This window comes from Myodes glareolus, chromosome 19, assembly GCF_982192425.1.
Source record: "Myodes glareolus chromosome 19, mMyoGla1.1, whole genome shotgun sequence".
NCBI lineage: Eukaryota > Metazoa > Chordata > Mammalia > Rodentia > Cricetidae > Myodes > Myodes glareolus.
The window spans coordinates 46,994,709-47,014,229 of NC_142044.1; the positions used below are offsets into that span (position 1 = coordinate 46,994,709).

General features: G+C 50.7%; 1 protein-coding gene across 2 annotated transcripts in view; it reads left to right on the top strand.

The window, feature by feature from the left end:
- Window positions 1–592: 592 nt before the first annotated feature.
- Window positions 593–19,521, top strand: part of Arhgap8 (Rho GTPase activating protein 8) — a 48,084-nt gene continuing 29,155 nt past the window's right edge. The window contains exons 1-2 of one of the 2 annotated variants that reach the window (XM_048444961.3): window positions 593–1,060; window positions 15,070–15,214. In XM_048444961.3, coding sequence (XP_048300918.3) covers window positions 15,136–15,214 — 79 coding nt within the window. In that variant the 5' untranslated portion in view covers window positions 593–1,060; window positions 15,070–15,135. The remainder of the gene's footprint in view (window positions 1,061–15,069; window positions 15,215–19,521) is intronic. The other variant, XM_087899138.1, reaches the window with a different exon arrangement.

Consider the following 19,521-nt stretch of genomic DNA (forward strand, 5'->3'; position numbering starts at 1 on the left):
GTGGGTGGGGTCAATACCGCCCTGTTTTAGCTGCCCTACCAAGGTTCCTCAGGACCAAGTCCCACCCATGCAGGGCCTGTGGAGAAGAGAAACTTCTTCAAGTGAAGCTTGGTGTGGGGATCCCCAGAAAGGGCTCCCCGGGACCCTGTGTGGGGACAGATGGACAGGGTGGAAGGACAGGAGCTGGGAAACGGTGGTACTGTGACATACTTTGAAGGAGCCATCAGGGCTTGAGAGTAGACCACACTGAAGATGTGAGGACTCGACAGTTTGGACTCCACCATTGGAAGAATGGGATGGGAAGGAGTTGGGGAGGTGAGTGCGTCGCTCCAGAGGTTGGGTATCCTGCCGAGAGCTAGGGGCCTGAGCTTGGGATTGAGGTGAGAGCTGGAGGTCATCAGAGTTGTAGGTTGGTGGATAGCAAGGGGATGCCAGAGACAAGGTGTGTGTGGGAAAACGTGCTGGCCCAGCAGGACATCAGGAAGTGGAGGAAGCGGCAGCCTGGAGACAAAAGTACATGCTCTGGTAAAGCCACTTTCGTGCCTCCCTCCTCCACTGGTCTGCTTCCTTTAGGACGTCGAGGTCTTCTTGTGCCTAGAGGCAAGTCACAGGAGTGTGGGAGTGGTTCTGAGTCTCCAGCCCCGGCTTCTCCGGCCTCGGGCAGAGACAGCGGCACACCGAGGGCAGAGGCAACGATTGGAGAGCCTAGAGAGCCTTGTACCTGCAGCCTGCGTCAGGCCCGGGACTGCGGGTCAGACGATCCGGGATGCGGGCTCAGTTTCCTAACTCAGCACAGCTCTCCGGTTTCCCGTCTCATCCAGTGCATCGCGAATGAGGGTAAATCTGCGGGCTGGCAGAGAGTGTGGAGGCGACAGAGGGCCAGTATCCCTCAGCTCTCTCCAGCTACGAGCTAGAGCCACCTGCCCTGGTCCCGCCCACCGTGAGGTCTCCCAGTTGCTCGCTTTCTGACGTTGGGCGGGGCCTGGCGGGAAGGTACCTGGCGGGGCCAGGTGAGCGGCTGGAGTTGCAGACACCAAGTGAAGAGCGCTGTGGTCGTCGGGTGAGTACCCCTGGGAGAACTGCTTGGGTGGGGAGTAGCGGCTCCTGTGCCTCTGACCCCGGCCTCTTCCCACTCCACCTTCCCTTGGCTGTCCCTCCACTTCCCACTCCGTCCCCGCTCTCTGTGTCCCTGCCTTCCTCGCTTCCTTCTGACACGGGTTTGGTCCCCTTTGGATCACCGGGGTCAGCACCCGTCGGCTCCCGCACCAAACCTGAGCGCATCATGGTAGCATCATTCCCGTTTCACACGTGGGAATACTGAGGCCGGGACGGGTGCTGAGGATGCACGGGGGGGGGAGGGGGAGCCCGCGGCTGGGGTCTATCTGGTCATCTTGTCACTTGGTGCAACTCCCAGTTTTATAGGCCGCGAGCTTCGGAAGTCCCCACTTGGGCAGGAAACCTGCGCAGACTTCTTTCGTTTTCCCAAATCTGGCAAACGCCTCCCAAGAGTGTTGCTGGCCGTTGGGGCTCTGCTAGGAAACTGCGGTGGCCACCAGGGGGGAGGGGTGGCATTCCTTCGTCCTGTTTGCTGGGGTGGGGAAAGGGCCTGGCCGGTCCCAAGCTGCAGACAGGTTCTGCTCTGAGCAGATTCTACTTAGTTGGGCGCGCTGTCAGCGAGAGTCAGGGCGGATTTGAGTCCAGGTGAAAACTCAGTTCGACTCAACCGTTCGGAAAGTAGGCAACCTTCATTGGCCTCTGTTGTTTCAGGATATGCTTGTGAGTTCCCTGTAGAATGCCCTGACAAACCCTCCCCCCACACACACACACCCCGTCAGCGCCGGGATGGGGGAGGGGGCAGGGGACTGGAAGTCTGAGCTCAGCTACTCCCAGAGGTCGGGTCAGCCTCCTGCGGGCTCCCAGCTGTCAGGAGCCCAGAATCAGCTCTCCGTGATCAAACAGGGGGTGTGGATAGTTTCCTGGAGTAGCTGCAATTGAATTGGAAAATGAGCAGGAGATAGGTAGGTGGGGTGTGGCCCTTAGGTTGTTGGGAGGTCCAGGAGAGGTCAAGACCAGTGTGCCCAGGCTATGTGCTTGGATCAGCTCACTGTAAAGCTCAACTTCGGAGATCTGTGTAAAGTTGGGGGCTCCCCTGGCTAATCACCCTGTGAGTCCTGGTGTTTATGAGTGCAGGTTTGGGGTACCCTGTCAATAATGGACAGAGAGGTGGCTTCAGTTAAAGAGGACGGCAGGGCTAGGGATGTAGCTAAGTTAATAGAATTCCTGCCTAACATACACTAACCCTGGGTTTGCTTCCCTGTGACACATAAACCAGATGTGTGGGGCCTGAGGTTGTAATTCCAGCATTTATCAAAGTGAGAATAAAAAGGCACCCTTGGCTACATACTGAGTTTGAACCCAGCCTGGGTGGGTGAGGCCCTGTCTCTAATAATAAACTAAAATATAGGATAGGTAAGAGCTGTCACCTGGAGGTGCCTGACCACACCGGAAACCCATCCCAACCCCTAAGCCACCCTCATTTTATTAATGGGGAAACTGAGGCACTGGTCACACGATTCAGATAAAACTTCAAGAGGATTTGGGAGAGCTTGATTCTTTTATTTTGTTTGAAGACAGGTCTCACTGTTTAGCTCAGGCTGGCTTTAAACTTGAGGTAATCCTCCCGCCTCAACCTTCCAAATGCTGACATTACAAAAATGAACTAGGACACCTAGCCTAATTAGTGGATTTTGAGCTGGCCACGATGCTGTGGGGAGCAGCCTCCACATCTGCAAAGCTCCCCCAGCAGAGGTCAAGACATCCTTGCCTGCCGATTGCCTCATTCCTCACTCAAACCAGCCTCCTGAGATGGTGGTGGCACTGCCCACTTCTACAGATGAGGAAACTGAGGCAGGAGCCTAGGGCTGGTAAATGGAAAGCCAGGCTTGGAATCTGTCTCTGTGGGAGCAGGCTGGTGTAATTTGGAGATTTTGGGAGCTCTCTGGCACGCGCCCGCCCTTCCAAATGTCTGCAATGAAAGGCAGATGTGCACCTCCATACTTTGGCCCTCAATGATCTGAGGAAGTTCCCGTTGGCTTCCACGAAAAATAGAAGTTGATGAATAGGCAGTGTGAAACAGTTGAAGTTTAGTTAAAAGCAGAAAGCCAGGTGCTCAGGAAAAGAGAAACACAAAAGAGGAGACCTCACCATGAAGAGTCGTGGTTTATTAAAAGGACTTTCAAGGGCTGAAGAGATGGTCCAGCACCCACGTAGTGGCTCGCAACCACCTGTAACTTCAGTTCCGGTGGTTCTGAAACCTTCTGACTTTTCAAAAAGAAACTTTATCTATGTTAAATTATGTGTGTGAGGAGGGAGTGGATATGTGCACACGAGGGCAGGTTCCTGCAGAGACCATAGAGGGTGTCAGATCCCCTGAAGCTAGCGGTTGTGAGCTACCTGATGTGGGTGCTGGGAACTGAACTTGAGTCCTTTGCAAGAGTAGTACATGCTCTTAACTGCTGAGCCATCTCTCCAGCCCCTAAAAGACTTTGTTGTTGTTTTGAGACAGGGTGTCTCTGTGTATCCCTGACTGTCCTGGAACTTACTATGTAGACCAAGCTGACCTCGAACTCACAGAGATCCTGCTGTCTTTGCCTGAGTGCTGGGATTAATGGTGTGTGCCATGCCACCACGAGTATCCACTAAAAGATATCTTGACATAAATTTTAAGTGCTGGGGTTTAAAGAAAGAATAGCACTCAAGGAAAAGTTAAGATATATCCAAGTGTGGGTATGGGCTTCTCAAGGGAGAGCCAATAAGAGTCTTAGCATCAGCCACATAGACCATGTTCGTGGCTTTCGAGTTATGTCTCAAAAGGTTGCTGAGAGTCTCACCTACCCCCCTTTGCTAAGTAAAATTATGGGGTGGCTCTGGAGGTGGGTTATAGTTTGATAAAGTTAAACTAAGAGCCCCTAAGATTGCACAAGGGTCTTGGGATGTGTTTTACTGTAAATGGGGTTTGGGGTGAAAGTCCTAGAAAACTGCAGGTTTAGAGCTAGGGATGGAGAAAGACCCGAAGAGGTGTTGAATGTGCTAGAATTCTGTTTCTCATCTAGGGAGAAGCTTCAAGCAGACTTATGGGCGAGGGCTCTTTTCCTTTTTCATGCCTCCATTGTTTTCCATGTCTTTCTACCCTGCGTCACAGACGTTAGCACAGGGAGAGAAATAAGAACTTTTCTGTCTCTTTATTTTCCCCCACTATTTGGTTGAATTTGATGCCTGTGGAAGATGTCCCACAGGTATCTGGAATCTTCTTGGGTGGCTCCTGTGGGTGGGGACAGACTTGGATCTGGGGTACTGTGTGGAATTTCTAGTAGTCCATTTGTCTAAGTTTCTGGGTTCCTTGAAGCAGGGTTGGGTGAATGGCTCCTCTGAAGCCACTGCTTTGGTTCCCCATCTTCTCTCTCAGGCATCCTAAGGCGGTTAAAGCTTGGAGGATAATGTGTGTGCTCAGTGGAGGCTGTGCAGTGGTCACAGCTGGGGATGGATCCCCACACCCTGGCCACAGGCTCTGTGACCTTGAGTCAATGATTAGCCTTGTTTTCCTGGGAAATTCCAAACTCCAGAGTTATGGAGGGGTCAAACTGAGTTGATTTACACAGTGTGTCCCAAACAGGCCCCACAGTTTCGTGAGAGATCACATTTGTTAGCATTTGTTCTGTCTGTGGCCTTGCAAAGCAAGCTAGGTATTTGTGTGCCACAGTCCCTTCCCTGATGAAGGCCAGCCAGCTCCAACTTGGGAGCAAGAAATGACCTTTCAGTTGGAGGAGGCAGGAGCCAGGGACTGTTAGAAGGAACTGGTTTGACAGGTCTGGATTCTGGAGACTTCTAGGAGCCACCAGTGCCTTTTCTCCACCTGCCTTAAAATTAAACTCTACCCTGTCAATGCAGCAGGGACAGGATGCCTGGGCTGAGTTTTCCTGGGTTTGTGATCTGCGGGAGATATGAACTCTGCAGTCCCAACTGTGTCCCCCCACCTCTCAAGCTGCACAGGTGTGTGTGTGTGTGTGTCTGTGTGGGTGCACGTACGCGCGCATCTGTTGGTCAGTACCCTCAGAGGCCAGAATAGGGCATCCCATCCCTAGCATTGGAGCCCCAGGCAGTTGTGAGCCATCTGATGTGGGTGCTGGGAATGGAGCTCAGAACCTCCGGAAAAGTAGGAACTCCCAGCTACCGAATCATCTCTCCAGCCACCGATTTATTAATTTCGCCAAAAGTTATTATTTTCATTATGTATATATGTGTGTGCCTGTGTGTCTGTATGGGTGTGTGCATATGAGTGCAGGCTCCCAGGGAGGCCAGAAGGGGTTTGGATCCCCTGGAACTGGAGTCACAGATGGCTGTGAACTGCTCTGGGAACTGGACTTCAGTCCTCTGGAAGAGCAGTAAATGTTCCTAACTACTGAACTATCTCTCCAGCCTCCTTTCATCTGCTAAAGATTTATTTACGTATTTGTATTTTATTTTATTTAAATAACATTTCTTTCATTTATTTTACATACCTATCACATTTTTCCTCCCTTCTCTCCTCCAGTTCTCTAGACCAAGATTTACTTACTTATTTATTTTTATTTTATGTGTATGGGTGTTTTGCCTACATATATGTCTGCGTGTGCAGTGACCCAGAGGTCAGAAGAGGGCGTCAGAGACCCCTGGATCTGGTATTGTGGGGATCTGGTATTGTGGATCGTTCTTAACTCATGTGAGGAAGCACGAAGGTCGAGGTAGGAATGCTGGACCAGACTGGACTGGGACTTGGGCTTCAGCCAGTGACGGCAGTTGACGCTGTATGGATCATTTGTCTTGTGTGGGGCTGTGCATTCTAGGTAGCAAGAACAGTGAGTGCAGAGGCTCTGAGGTGTGTGAAGAGCACCTGAGGACCATGTGGCTAAAGCAAGAGGCCTGGGGTAGAAGTGGTCAGTCTTGTTTCCTGGAGGGCAGCATTTGGGTGGGGGATGGGGGCTTCAGGACGCTTCTTCTGGGAAGAGACTTGAAACAGGAGGCATTGGCCAGGCACTGGGCAGGCCTCGGATGGTCAAGTCAAGTGCTCGGGGAGTGTTCTGTTTGCTTTTTATTCTTACTTAACATACCTAGAATTACCTAGGAAGAGGGAACCTCGACTGAGGAATCACCCAGCGCAGATTGGCCTGTGTGGTCATGTTCGTGAGGTCCTGTCTTGACTGATGATGGATGTGGGAGGGTCTAGCCCACTATGGGCAGCACATCCATAGGTGGGTGGGCCTGGGCTATTTCAGCAAACTAACCAAGCTTGGACCAGTGAGCAAACCCAGCAAACAGCATTCCTCCTTGGGTCCTGCTTCAGTTCCTGCCTTATTTTCCTCAATGCTCAACTGGGACCTGGAAGTGTAGGATGAAGTAAGCCCTTTTCTCCTCAAAGCTGCTTTTGGTCAAAGTTGTTTTTGTTGTTGTTGTTTTATTTTATTTTATTTTATTTTGTTGTTGTTGTTTTAAATCACAGCAACAGAAAAACAAACTAAGACAGGGATGTTTGGGACTGAGACTTCAACATCCTTTGGAGAGCGTAGAAGGCCAGGGCCCCAGGCCAGCACTGAGCATGGGTGGTGGAAACTGTGGTAGAGGTACCAGCTGTGCCCAGATGGTGATAGGAGGGGTTCCAGGCTGTGAGGGTGGGCTAGATGAAAGGGCTTTTGAACTCCAGCCTCTTGCCAGTTAGCCACAAGGACTTCACCACTGTCGGCCTTCCTACCCCCTGGTGTCTCACCTAGATCTTGGGCTCAGATTCTGGTGACTCCCTATCTCTCCCTCTGGACAAGTGAGTAAGGTCTGTGTGTGTGCCTCTTGCCAGCACCAGGGACCTCGTGGCCTTGGTGGTAAGGAGTGGGCAGTGGTGGAGGGCTTGTGGCCATTAGTGTGGCTGAGACAGAAAGATGGATCCTGCTGTGGTGTCTTGAGGCAGATCTGACCAGCGCATGCCTCTTTTTTTCTGAGCTTTAGAGGGTTAGGAACGGGGGCGGGGGGGGGGTATTCCCTCTCCTGAATTCTGAGAGAGCCTGGAGGTGGGCACATCCACCGAGTTCTTTATCTGTGTGCCCCACCCCCCATAGGCTGTGCTGTTTAAGGTAATTCTGGCATTAATTTGCCCAAGGTAAGTAGGTGTTCATTTGTAGCGACAGCATTAAGATAATTACTATGAGGGTCTGTTTGTGTAATATGCAAACACATTTTGACAGCAACAAACCATTTTGCTGTGAATATAAATAGACCCCTTGGGTGGTTTGGAGTCTGTTTTGCATAGCACTCCTGCTACTGGATTTTTCTGTTCTGGTCTTGGGCACCAATGAGGACTGAAGCTCTCCCAGCCTCACAGATGCCAAATGCTCCCCCAAGAACAAGCCCCCACATGGAGGAGACTCCTGGAGTCCACTGGGCTGCAAAGGAGCAAGTGGAGGCAGTGGACACAGGCAGAGCCAGGCAGGTTGGGCCTCGGGGACAGGGCTGAGGCTCAGAAACACTGAGCAGGGGGCTGGAGAGATGGCTCAGAGGTTCAGAGCACTGGCTGCTCTTCCAAAGGTCCTGAGTTCAATTCCCAGCAACCACATGGTGGCTCACAACCATCTATGAGATCTGGTGCTCTCTTCTGGTGGGCAGGCATACATGCAGACAGAACATAATAAGTAAATTATTAATAATAAATAAAATAAAATAAAAAGAAACACTGAGCAGTGCAGAAGATCTGTTTGCAATGTGACTTGTCACACTGCTATTTATGAGGGGCTTTGTCTATGCTGGCCCTACATGGTGCATGTGGGGTGTCTTGAGTCCCTGTGAAACTTTACTCCACTTAGGGAGATCCAGAAAGCCCGAGAGTTATGAGTTTCTGATCATCCCTAGCACGATTGCTGTGATGTGGGGGCTGTTGCCAAGAGGGTTGACACTCCTGCAGGAAGTGTAGAATTCCCATCCAGAGTGAGGATGGTAGATAGACCTTGCCTGTAGCCAGGCTGGGACAGGAGTTTTAAAATGTACATTGGCACGAGTGAGTGAGTAAGAGCGCTTGCAGCGCAAGCATGCAGTTCTGCATTCAGATCAACCAGCACCCTTGTAAGAAGCTGGGTGTGGCCATGCACTTGTAACCCCAGCCCTGCAGAGACGGGCAGAGACAGTACCTCTGGGGCTTACTGACTGCCAACCTAGCTTTGGGTTCAATGAGAGATTGTGTCTCCAGGGAATAAGGCAGAGACTGGTAGGATACCTGACGTCTTCCTCTGACCTCTGTGTGTGCATGTACTTGCGCGCACACACACACACACACACACACACACACACACACCTCACATGCCAGGTATATATGGAGTATGGAGACTGGAAGCAGTGTGACTCAGTGGAAGAGCAATTGCCTGGCATATGCTAGGACCTGGATGTGTGTGTGTAAAAATGAGCATCATTTGCTATATGTGCTGAGCTCTTTCAGCTTCAGATGAGTTTATGTTAATGAGGTGACTCAAAATAGTTCCAGCCTAGCTTCAGAATGGAGCCTAGGCCTGAGGAACAAGCCTGAGCTGGAGCTGGAGGGTTGGACCACTCTTAGGGATTAGATAGCACCTGCCTATGTTAGAGAGGGTCATGTGACTTAGATGCCAACATCACCCACAAATATCTTCACAGCAGAGACTAGTGTTTGAACAAACACCTGGGCACTGGTGGCCCAACCAGTTGACACATGCAAGGGACCCTGTCATGGTCCTGTGTGTACAGCCTCACCTTGGAACTGTCACTCCTTAGGGACTTCTATCAGTTAGCATCACCAGTGACTCCGAGGCTTGGAGAAGGCCAGATAACCATGTAGTACCTGATGGAGCCAGGATCCAGAATAGACATGTGGTACCTGATAGAGACAGGATATCCATGTAGTACCTGGTGGAGACAGGATACAGGATATCCATGTGGTACCTGATGAGGATAGGATACAGGACAGCCATGTGGTACCTGATGGGGACAGGATACAGGACAGCCATGTGGTACCTGATGGGGACAGGATACAGGACAGCCATGTGGTACCTGATGAGGACAGGATACGGGACAGCCATGTGGTACCTGATGGGGACAGGATACGGGACAGCCATGTGGTACCTGATGGGGACAGGATATGGGACAGCCATGTGGTACCTGGTGGAGACAAGATACAGGATATCCATGTGGTACCTGATGAGGATAGGATACAGGACAGCCATGTGGTACCTCATGGGGACAGGATACGGGACAGCCATGTGGTACCTCATGGGGACAGGATACGGGACAACCATGTGGTACCTCAGGGGGACAGGATACGGGACAGCCATGTGGTACCTCATGGGGACAGGATACGGGACAGCCATGTGGTACCTCATGGGGACAGGATACGGGACAACCATGTGGTACCTGATGAAGACAGGATATGGGACAGCCATGTGGTACCTGATTGGGACAGGATACAGAATAGCCATGTGATACCTAATGGAGACAGGATACGGGACAGCCATGTGGTACCTGATGAAGACAGGATATGGGACAGCCATGTGGTACCTGATGGGGACAGGATATGTGACAGCCATGTGGTACCTGATTGTGATAGGATACAGAATAGCCATGTGATACCTAATGGAGACAGGATACGGGATAGCCATGTGGTACCTAATGGGGACAGGATATGGGACAGCCATGTGGTACCTAATGGGGACAGGATATGGGACAGCCATGTGGTACCTGATGGGGACAGGTTACGGGACAGCCATGTGGTACTTGATGGGGACAGGATACGGAATAGCCATGTGATACCTAATGGAGACAGGATACGGGTATCCTCACAACCTTCAAGACCTCTCAGAGGCAGGATGGTCCAGCTTTCTTCTTGGGTCTCTTCAGACTCCTTCTTCTGTCCCTCCACTGTGCACAGCACCAGGAGTCAGGTGAGGTTGAGAGCAGTGCAGGATTCTGGAAGAGCCTTAGTTTAATTCCCATGCGATGGCTGCAGCAGGAAGGGGGCACAAACCCCTTCCTGCCAATGGTGCAGCAGGATTGATCATGCAAACTTTAGAACAAAGCATCCAGGCTGTGCAAGGGGATAAAGTGCTTGCTCTTGTAAAGGCAAAAGGACCCACATACTGGTTGGCTAAAGTCGAGGACACAGGGAAAGGGAGCCATCATTGCTGCAGAGACCTTGGCTGTGGGCTCTGTGCAGCTACTTGACCCGTGGATGGTTTGAGAACTGGACTCTCAGCCATTACTGGTTCCTGGCCAGCTGCCTCAGGCAACATGTGTTCTGGGCTGTGGGCTCTGAGGGCCAAGTTCATTTGCTGGCTTTTGTAGTAGATTTTCCTTGCAAGGTGTGGACTCAGGGTACGAGCCTGGGTATCATCCCATACCAGCGAGGTCCCCAGGGAGCCGCTCTCCAGCATGGATAATTTTGGACTTGAGGAGTGATGGAGAAAAGGTGAGCTGGTGGAGCCTGGCACTGATGTCCTGCGCCCTGCCAGGAAGCAAACCTGATCCCGGGTATGCACCTGAGGCCTGGGCCAGTGACTCCCCAGCTCAGGGCCACAGCATCTAGTGTTAGGTGACACGGTGCAGGCTTGGGGAGACTGTGGGGAGGCCACAGGTCAAGTCTCTTTCTTGTGTGAAGTATAGGAGGGCTGAGGTGTCTCAGCTGTCCACATTAGTGTAGGAAGGAATGTCACAGGGAAGGATTGGGAGGTAGGTGGCCTGAATTACAGGTGTTCTCTAATCAGGATTCGTGTGTCTCTGTCTGTGGCAGGTTTGTAGAAGGTATACATGGGAGACACAAGACCTCTCCCTCTCCCTGCTTGTCTCCTCTGGGCAACATACATGGTCTCTCTCTCTCTCTCTCTCTCTCTCTCTCTCTCTCTCTCTCTCTTTCCTGGGACCTTTGCCCTCTCTGTTCCTCCCCCATTCTGGATGCCTTTCTTTCAGGATCTCCTGCCAGCCTTTCCCTGGCAGTCCTAGGGACTTGGCAATAAGTTAGCCACCACCCTGCCTATCTGACCACCCACCCAGATGGAGCAAAGCTCCAGGCCAAAGCCACACAGCAGCATGACGACAGAGTCCTAACCTGGGGCACAGATGGCTGAGGACTTTAGGGAGGGTGGAGGAGGAACAGCATGGGGAGGGGGAAGGGTGTGGCAACTGGACAAGGAATCTAGAAATGTCACTGTTGACACAAGAGAAGCTACAGCAATTCCTCCCCATGGCCTACTCTCCTGCTAAAGGTGACCCGTTTAACAACACCCCTGCGGCGGGGCTTCAGCAGGGAAAGCTCACTCACATCTCTCATGGTGGAGAACTTGCAGAAGCACAGAGCCAAGAGTCTGGGCTTCCTGTCCTGGGCACTGACCTGTGTGTGACCCTGGGCTGGTGTCTGCACTGAAGCAGCACAGAGCATCTCCCCAGGGCACTGTGGTTGAGAAGGGTGTTTCCCCTCAGTCTCTGCTTCCCGCTCTTAAATATTTCTGTAGCCTGAAGATTGTGTGTGTGTGTGTGGAGGGGGTTGTTTTGAGACAGAGTCTTGTTGTGCAACCCACACTGGCCTCACCCTTACTGGTCAGTATCGTGAGTTCTAACACGTTTCATACCTTAGTCTCGAGAGGTCTAACCTCCCTGCTTATCTGCATGCAGAGCTGCGGTGGTGTCTATAGTGATGTCTCCTAGTTACGGTTTTAGTTTCTCATCTGTATTTGAAGATGTATACTCTGCTGTGTTTTAGTCACAAGCACTGAAGTTTGATTCCCTCCCTCCCTCACCCCCCACCTTGTGTGCTGTGTCTGTGTATCTGTGGAGGTCAGATGTCAATGTCCAGTGTCCTCCTTGGTCACTCTCCACCTTATTTTCTGAGACTTGGATGTTGATTCCACTAGACTGCCTGGCCAATGAGCCCCAGGGCCCCTTCTGTGCCATCTCCCTGGTTGTTGGGCTTGTAGGTATGTTCTACTGTGTTCTGCTAATAAACTTGCCTGCTGGAGGATCTGAGTTCAGGTCCTCATGCATACACATAGAGCCATATTCTCAGCCCTGAAGTTCTTTGGTGAGGATAGGAATATTATCTTATGCCATCCCTAAAGCTTGGTTTTTACTAATTATTCTAAGCGTCAACCAGAGTTTTAAAATGCTTTACAGGACAGAAGTTTTGTGATGCAAGGGTGGCCTGGGGCTTGTTAAAACAGTCAGGCAGTGGCGATGAACACCTTTAACCCCAGCACTCGGGAAGCAGAGGCAAGCAGATATCTGTGAGTTCGAGACCAGCTAGTCTATAGAGTGAGTCCAGGACAACATAGAGAAACCCTGTCTCAAAACAAAATCAAAACAACAACAACAAAACAAAAACAAAGAAATGTAAAATAAAGAAAAAATGACTTATTTTAATTTCATAAACATGAGTGTTTTGCCTACATGTATATATGTGAACCATATGCATCCAGTGCCTTTGTAGGATGGAAGAAGGCACTGACTCCCCTGGAACTGAAATTACATACAGATGTCTGCTGGAACTGAATCTAGGTCCTCTGCAAGAGCAGCCAGTGCCCTTAACCGCCGAGGAACCCTTCCAGACCTTAAGAAAGGCTTAAATTATTGTTTTTAAAAGTTTTAATTACATTTATTTACTTAGATATTTTTGGGTGTGTGGGAACACACACAGGTATGCCACGACCTGCATGTGGAGATCAGAGGACAACTTATAAGTTCTGTCCTTCCACTGTGGGTTCTGGGGATGGAACTGGGGTTGCTAGACTTAATGACTACCTGAATCATCTATGGATCCTACTATTTTCTTTTTAGCTCTTTCTTCATCATTTGGAAGAGCTACTTAAAAACAGAAATTCTAAAAGGCTGGGTCTCTTCAGACAGTCCACATAAACTGAGGTCAGAGAACACTCTGAGTCTCCCTGTTTCTCAGACATGTGTCTTAAGACCCACATACTCTGGCCTCAGCTTATAGGTCCATGGAGATGGCAAGGGTCCATCTGCCCGATGTTAGCCTCTAGTGGATGTGACTACTTCTCCCCTCACAGTCTTCTTGGGGTATAACTAGAGCATCTCCCTTGGCTTTTGACAAGTTCTGTTTGCACTTGTCTGAGGGACGCTCAGTTCCCTTCTCCATGGCGGTCAGCCCTCATGGGTCCCCAGAACTTGGCAGCTGTTGTAAAACTTGGCATCTAACAGCAGCCGGTGGTGACAGCAGACAGCATCCAGCAACAGCAGGTGACACTTACTAGTGTGACAGCTCTTAAGCCTGGGTGCCAGGATCCCAGTCCTCCACAGTGACTGGTGCGACAGCTCTCAGGCGGGGGTGTCTGAAGCTCTGAGCTTTGTGACAGCTCTGTGGTGCTCTCCTAGCAGTCAGAGCCCTCAGCTTCTTCAGACCTGCGCAGCTCGTGTCCCCGCTACCTTGTTCTTCACGGCTTCCTCCTTGGCAGTCTCTGGAAATCTTCATCTGTACTCTTTGTCTGTTTGCTGTTTTATTTTGAGAAAGCATCTTACATATAGCCTTGGCCAGCCTGGAACTTGCTACGCAGACCAAGCTGGCCTTGAATTCATAGGCATCTGTCTGCCTCTTCACCTAAGTACTGAGATAAAGGCAGGAGTCGCTACACACAGATTCCAAGACCCTCTTATTGGTACTCCTGTTTCTATGTCTGCTGTTGTCACCACCTCCCCTTCTTCCTGTTACCTGCTCAGTCCACACTACCTATAACCCAAGTCAGAAAAGACCCCAGTATGGAGAAGAGAGGTAGACATGAAGTCCTATCCCTAGTTAAGGAGCTGTTGGGAATTGGTAGTTACTAGGAGAGGGAGAGTCAGCGTTTTTGTTTTTGTTTTTAAGAATGTAACCCCTGGGACTGGAGAGATGGCTCAGTGGTTAAGAGCTCTGGCTGCTCTTCCAGAGGTCCTGAGTTCAATTCCCAGCAACCACATGTAGATTCACAACCATCTGTAATGAGATCTGTTACCCTCTTTAGGCCTGCCTGCAGTCTTACATGCAGGCAGGACCCTGTATACATAATAGATGAATCTTTAAAAACAAAACAAAAAGAAAACAGAATGTAGCCCCTGGAAGTGAACCATGTTCCAGTGGAAGGCCACAAATCTAAGAATAGATGGGCAGCCCAAATTTGACTTTCATGGCCTTAGAGAAAGAAACAGAAGACACAAGTTGGGTGGAGAGAGAAGCAGAATTGGATCTAGGAGTAGTTGGGGGGAGGGGGATCATGATCAAAGCACACTGTGTGAAAGAACTAATAAAAATGAAGAGGAAAAAGTAGTCAGAAATGAGCAAGAAATGTACCCTGGAGAGAAGCCTTTAATGGGCCCAGAGGGCAACACAGGAAACTGCCTTCCTCTGACTCACAAAGGGCGGCATTCACATAGTCTACTCGTATAGATAGACGGGAACAATGGCTGTGGGAGCCTGGCTGGGGCATCTTTAACAACTGTGGCAGGCTTTCATTCAAATGAGGGACTCTGCCAGTCCCAGCCTTTTGCTGAGTCTCCCTCAAATCTGGGTAGAAATGGCTACAGGGTCACACAGAGTGCACGGAGGCTGATGGCTGGGTGTTGGAGTGGGTGTGGCTAGACAGCTTCAGGAGACCAAACTGTGGCAGAAGTCCAGGGCTGGGTGTTGAAGGGGGTGTGGCTGAACAGAGCGTTAGGAGACGGGACTGTGCTTCCAGGGCAAGCATCTGTAGTTGCCATGGGGCTTCCTCAAGGCCCTGTGCAGCGTTCAGAGAAGCCACGCATGGCTGGCTACTTGGCGAATAATCATTCACTCAAAACAGCAAGGGTACCAGGGAAGGATCTGAAAGCTATTGACTAGGGAGTCAGCTTCCATCTGACTCTCAACATCTCAGTTTATAACAAAAATACCCCTGGAAAGGGATAGCTACATTAAAGGCTGACTATGAATGGTGTATCAATAGCATCTAATAATGATTCGTCAATGCTAATCTAGCTTGCTTCCTGACTCCCTTTAACCTGTATCCCCAGCAGGGCTACAGAGAGACAAGGAAGCAACAGCCACACTGAGAGCCACAGGAGGGCCCAGTGGTGTCCATGGCTGGCCAGGACCCGACGCTGAGCACAAATCACCCATTCTATGACGTGGCCCGACATGGCATCCTGCAGGTGGCAGGTAGGTGAACCATCCGACTGGTGCCCGGATCGGACAGTACACTCTTCTAGGTCTTGCAGGATGGTGGGCCTCTCAGTCCACCATGGCTGTTTCCAGTGACCACTTAGTGTAGGACACATTGGGCAGTCTCCCACTGGGGTCATCCTTGCCACAAAGGAGGTCACCTCTTCCCCTCCCAGGGCCTCATTCAGCATTCAGTATTGACTCCTGTCTTTAACTCTTGCTCCTGAGTTTCCAGTGGGCTGAAGGGCAGTTCTGGGCCAGGGACCGCCTGCCCTCCGGGACTGTTTCTTGGGAGTCAATTATAGTCTCCAGGTGCTGCCAGATATGGCCTCACCAAGGAATGGGACAGCCTTCCCAGGGCCCTACGGCCAAATCTGAAGAATTGTTCAAGGAACTAAAGAAGGGCCTGACACCTGAGTGGGTGCTCTTGGTCAGTCAAGGCGCTGCAGAAGCCATGGGGACTTCAGTACTCCAAGTGGTCAAATGGAATGAATGATGTTTTGGGGTCTGAGGCTGTGGCCTAGGGGGTGGGGCTCAGTAGAGATCATGTGGGGAGGCACAGAATGGGAGAGGGAAGGTTCTGAACCTAAATACCAGAGAAAGGAGGCGGGAGGCAGGCTCTTGGAGCCGTGGAGGGGGAGAGATGAATATGTCAGACCTGAGACGACAGGTGTCACAACCCTTTCATCTAGATCATTCCATTCAGCACACCACAGCCTTCTGTGCTTTCCTGCAGGACAGATGGACCCTTGCAAGTTTTTCCATCTCCCTCCAATTTTGAGGGAACCCTTAACAATGCTAAATACAAAACCCCAAATGGACCAACTCCTACACCCCTTGAAGTAAAGCCCTCAGACTCTCTGCTTTGTTTTACCGGAGATGATGATGAATATGTTGTGCCTGCTCTGGGTGACAGCTCTGGGAAGCCTTCCTTTGGGCACCTGATGAGGCTCCTCTGGCCTGGAGACAGGGAGGCAGCTAGTGAGGCTGTGCTGTAGACAGGGGGAGTCGCCGGCAGGGGGTGAGTCTCAGGCCTGTGGAATGTGCATTCACAGATAGTATTCATCTCCTGCTGCTGATCTCATTTTGAAGCCTGTGTGATGCTCCAGTCTGTGCTGTTGGAAGGGACGTTTCTCATAGTGACGGACGTCGTGAAGGCAGATGCAACACTGACAGCCTCATAAGGCAGTGAAGTGGTAAAGGGAGGCAGGGAGGGAGAAGGAGAGGAGGACAGTGTGTGTGCTCTGCGGTTTCTCCTGCCTTCTGAGGAGTGTGGAAACCCCTGTTGGGAGCAGCATGGGACAGCCCTCTGTGGCTGCTGGGGCCGGGCAGAGACACCCCATCCTCTGCCTGCAGCAATGGACTCTCCTGGCTTCTCCTGCCCTGAGATGCTGTAGCCCTCAGTGAGCACTGGCTAATTGATCTTTGAATTGGGCAAAGGAGGGAGGAGGAAGAGGCCACAAACAAGAAGATGGTGCTGAGGATCCTGGACCTCACAGATGATGGCATGGGGGCTGCAGGAGATGGTGTGGGAAAGCAGAGGATGGTGGGAGCCACAGGCAGCTGCTCTTCTGTAGGACCCAGGCTTTGTGTGTGTGGAGAAACCTGCAGACTGTGGCTGTGGCCTGGCGAATCTGGTCTGACTCACGCTTGGGAAATGCCCCTTGGGTTTTTGACCCTGCTGGGCCAACTGAACTTTTTCTTTCACCATTTAATCGCTGTGTCTTTTCGAGCAGCCGTACTGTGACTCAGAACCTAGGGATCGGTGACCCTCAAACACAGGCTGTAGTTGCCTTTGGAAGCCAGTGGCCCAGGCAAGAGGACCCAGTTTGGAAACCTCGCTGTTTTCTAGTGTTGTGCCCAGAGCCTCTGCTGGACAAGGGAGGGGACTGTGTGGTGGGTTAGAACACAGAGCTCTAAACAAGCAGCGGCCTGGCCAAATTTCTTAAGGACAGGAAGATGAATGGATGCTGTATTTACAAGCAGATTGTTCTAGAATCTTAAACATCCCAGACTCTGGAGCTTCCCAGAGGAAGTATGGTGCTGTACATAACAAACAGAAGTGAGAATTAGGAGCCCACCCAGGCCCATGCAGTCAGCGCACGTGATTCTGGCACATTCCGGTTCATTCCCTTTCTGGGCATGCATCCTTCTGTCTCTGCATCACATTTGGGGGAGCGGGGGAGGGAGCCCTGAGAATGGCGGTAAACACTTCTTTACAGCACAAGTGAGTTCAAGACAAAGAGAGCTTTGTTGTCTTCTGGGTCCTGTTCTTCAGACAAGCAGTCAATGATGATTGGACCTGCAGAAAAGGAGACAGGCAGGAGCCCTCAAGGGTGCTGGAGCGGTGTCCTCAGACTTCTCAGGGATGAACGAGGACTATGGACATCCAGCCTGCTGCCTACCCTCTCTCCTGCCTTGCTACTGGCTGTTTAGCTCCTCATTAGACCATCAGGTGTTTTAGACAGGCAAAGAATTACAGCTTCCCAGAGTTAAACAAATGCAGCACAGACAAAAGCTACACATCTTACATTGTTAAACAAATGTTCCAGAGCATAAGCAAATGTCACACACCCAAAATAATAGATCTACAACAGTCTGTCCCCTTTCTGTGTGCTTGGGGTGGTGTGTTCACAGATGTGGGCACAGTGTGGGGGTCAGGGGGCAACAGATTGATTAAAAGGACAAGTGGGTTTGGATGTTGGGGGAACCAGGAGGGATGACATCCAGGGCTGGGGCAGGAGGATGCCTTCTGTGAAGTGAAAGTCAGGTGTGGTGGCCATGTCTGCAGTTCTTGTGTTTGGAGACTCAGGTGGGCGTGTCGGCGGTTCTGGAGAGATGCAGCCCAGCACTGCCAGATTGCTTCTCTTTGGAACCTCCACTAGAGTAAAGCTGGTCTTTTTTGTTTGTTTTGTTTTGTTTTTTTTTTCAAGACAGTGACTCTATATATAGCTCTGGCTGTCTTGGAACTCACTCTGTAGATCAGGCTGGCTTTAGACTCAGACTTCGCCTCCCAAGTGCTGGGATTAAAGGATTCACCACTACACTCAGCTAAGCTGGGTCCTTGACTGTACGGCAGAAAAGAATTTCGGATGTTAATAAAAAAGAATAAAAAAAAATAAAAATTTCAGAACAATTCAAGCCAGGCTGTGGTGGCACATGCCTTTAATCCTAGCACTCCAGAGGCAGAAGCAAGTGAATCTCTGTGAGTTCAAGGCCAGACTGGTCTACAAAGTGAGTTCCAGGCCAGCCAGGGCTGTTTCATAGAGAAACCTTATGCTGAACACCCTCGCCCGAAAAAAAAGAACAATTCAGAATTAATCAAGTTAGCAAGGCTTTGTTTGTCTTATGTTATGTGTGTGGGTGTTTTGTCTGCATGTATGTCTATGCATCACATACACATTTGTCTGGTGCTGTGGAGGCCAGAAGAGGGTGTCGGATCTTCTGAAACTGGGGTTATAGATGATTGTGAGCCATTATGTGGGTGCTGGGAATCGAGCCTGGGTCCCGTTCAGAAGCTGCCATCTCTCCAGCCCTCAAGGTAGCGAGTCTATTAAGCATGTAGGGAAAGGCTCGCAGGAAAGGGGCAGCACACACCTGAGTCACTGTTGCATCTTTACAATAGTTGTCTGTATGTGCACCACGTGCATGCGGGTGCCTACAGAAGTCAGAGGGCACAAGATCCTGGAACTGGAAATATGGGCTGTTTTGAGCTAACTGATTTATGTGCTGGGAACCAAGTGAGGGTCCTCTACAAGAGCAGTAAGCGCTCCTACCTACTGAACCACCTCTCTAGTTTCTGCGGTTGTGTTTATGATTCTGTGCCTTTAGAAGCTACGTTGTTCAAATAATGTCATGCAGAACGAGGCTGAAAGATTAGGCAAAGTTAAAGAAGCATGGGGATGGGAAAGGTCTTACCACACAAGCTGGAGCATCTGAGGTCATTCCTCCAGAGACCCTGGGTAGAAAGAAATGCTCCTGTAATTCCAGCTCTGGGCAGGTGCAGACAAGGATCCCTGGGGCTTTCTGACCAGCTGCTCCTGTGGAATCAATGGTTTAGTGACACACCCCATCTCAAGAAACAAGGTGGAGACTGAAGAAGATGCTGACATCAACTCAGCCTCTACCTGCACACACAGGAACGTGAACATGCTCTACAACACACACACACACACACACACACACACACACACACACAGGATATGTACACACCCTACAACACACTCACAGGAATATGTATATACTCTACAACACACACAGGACTGTGTACACACTCTACACACTCACAAAGATATGGGAAGGTT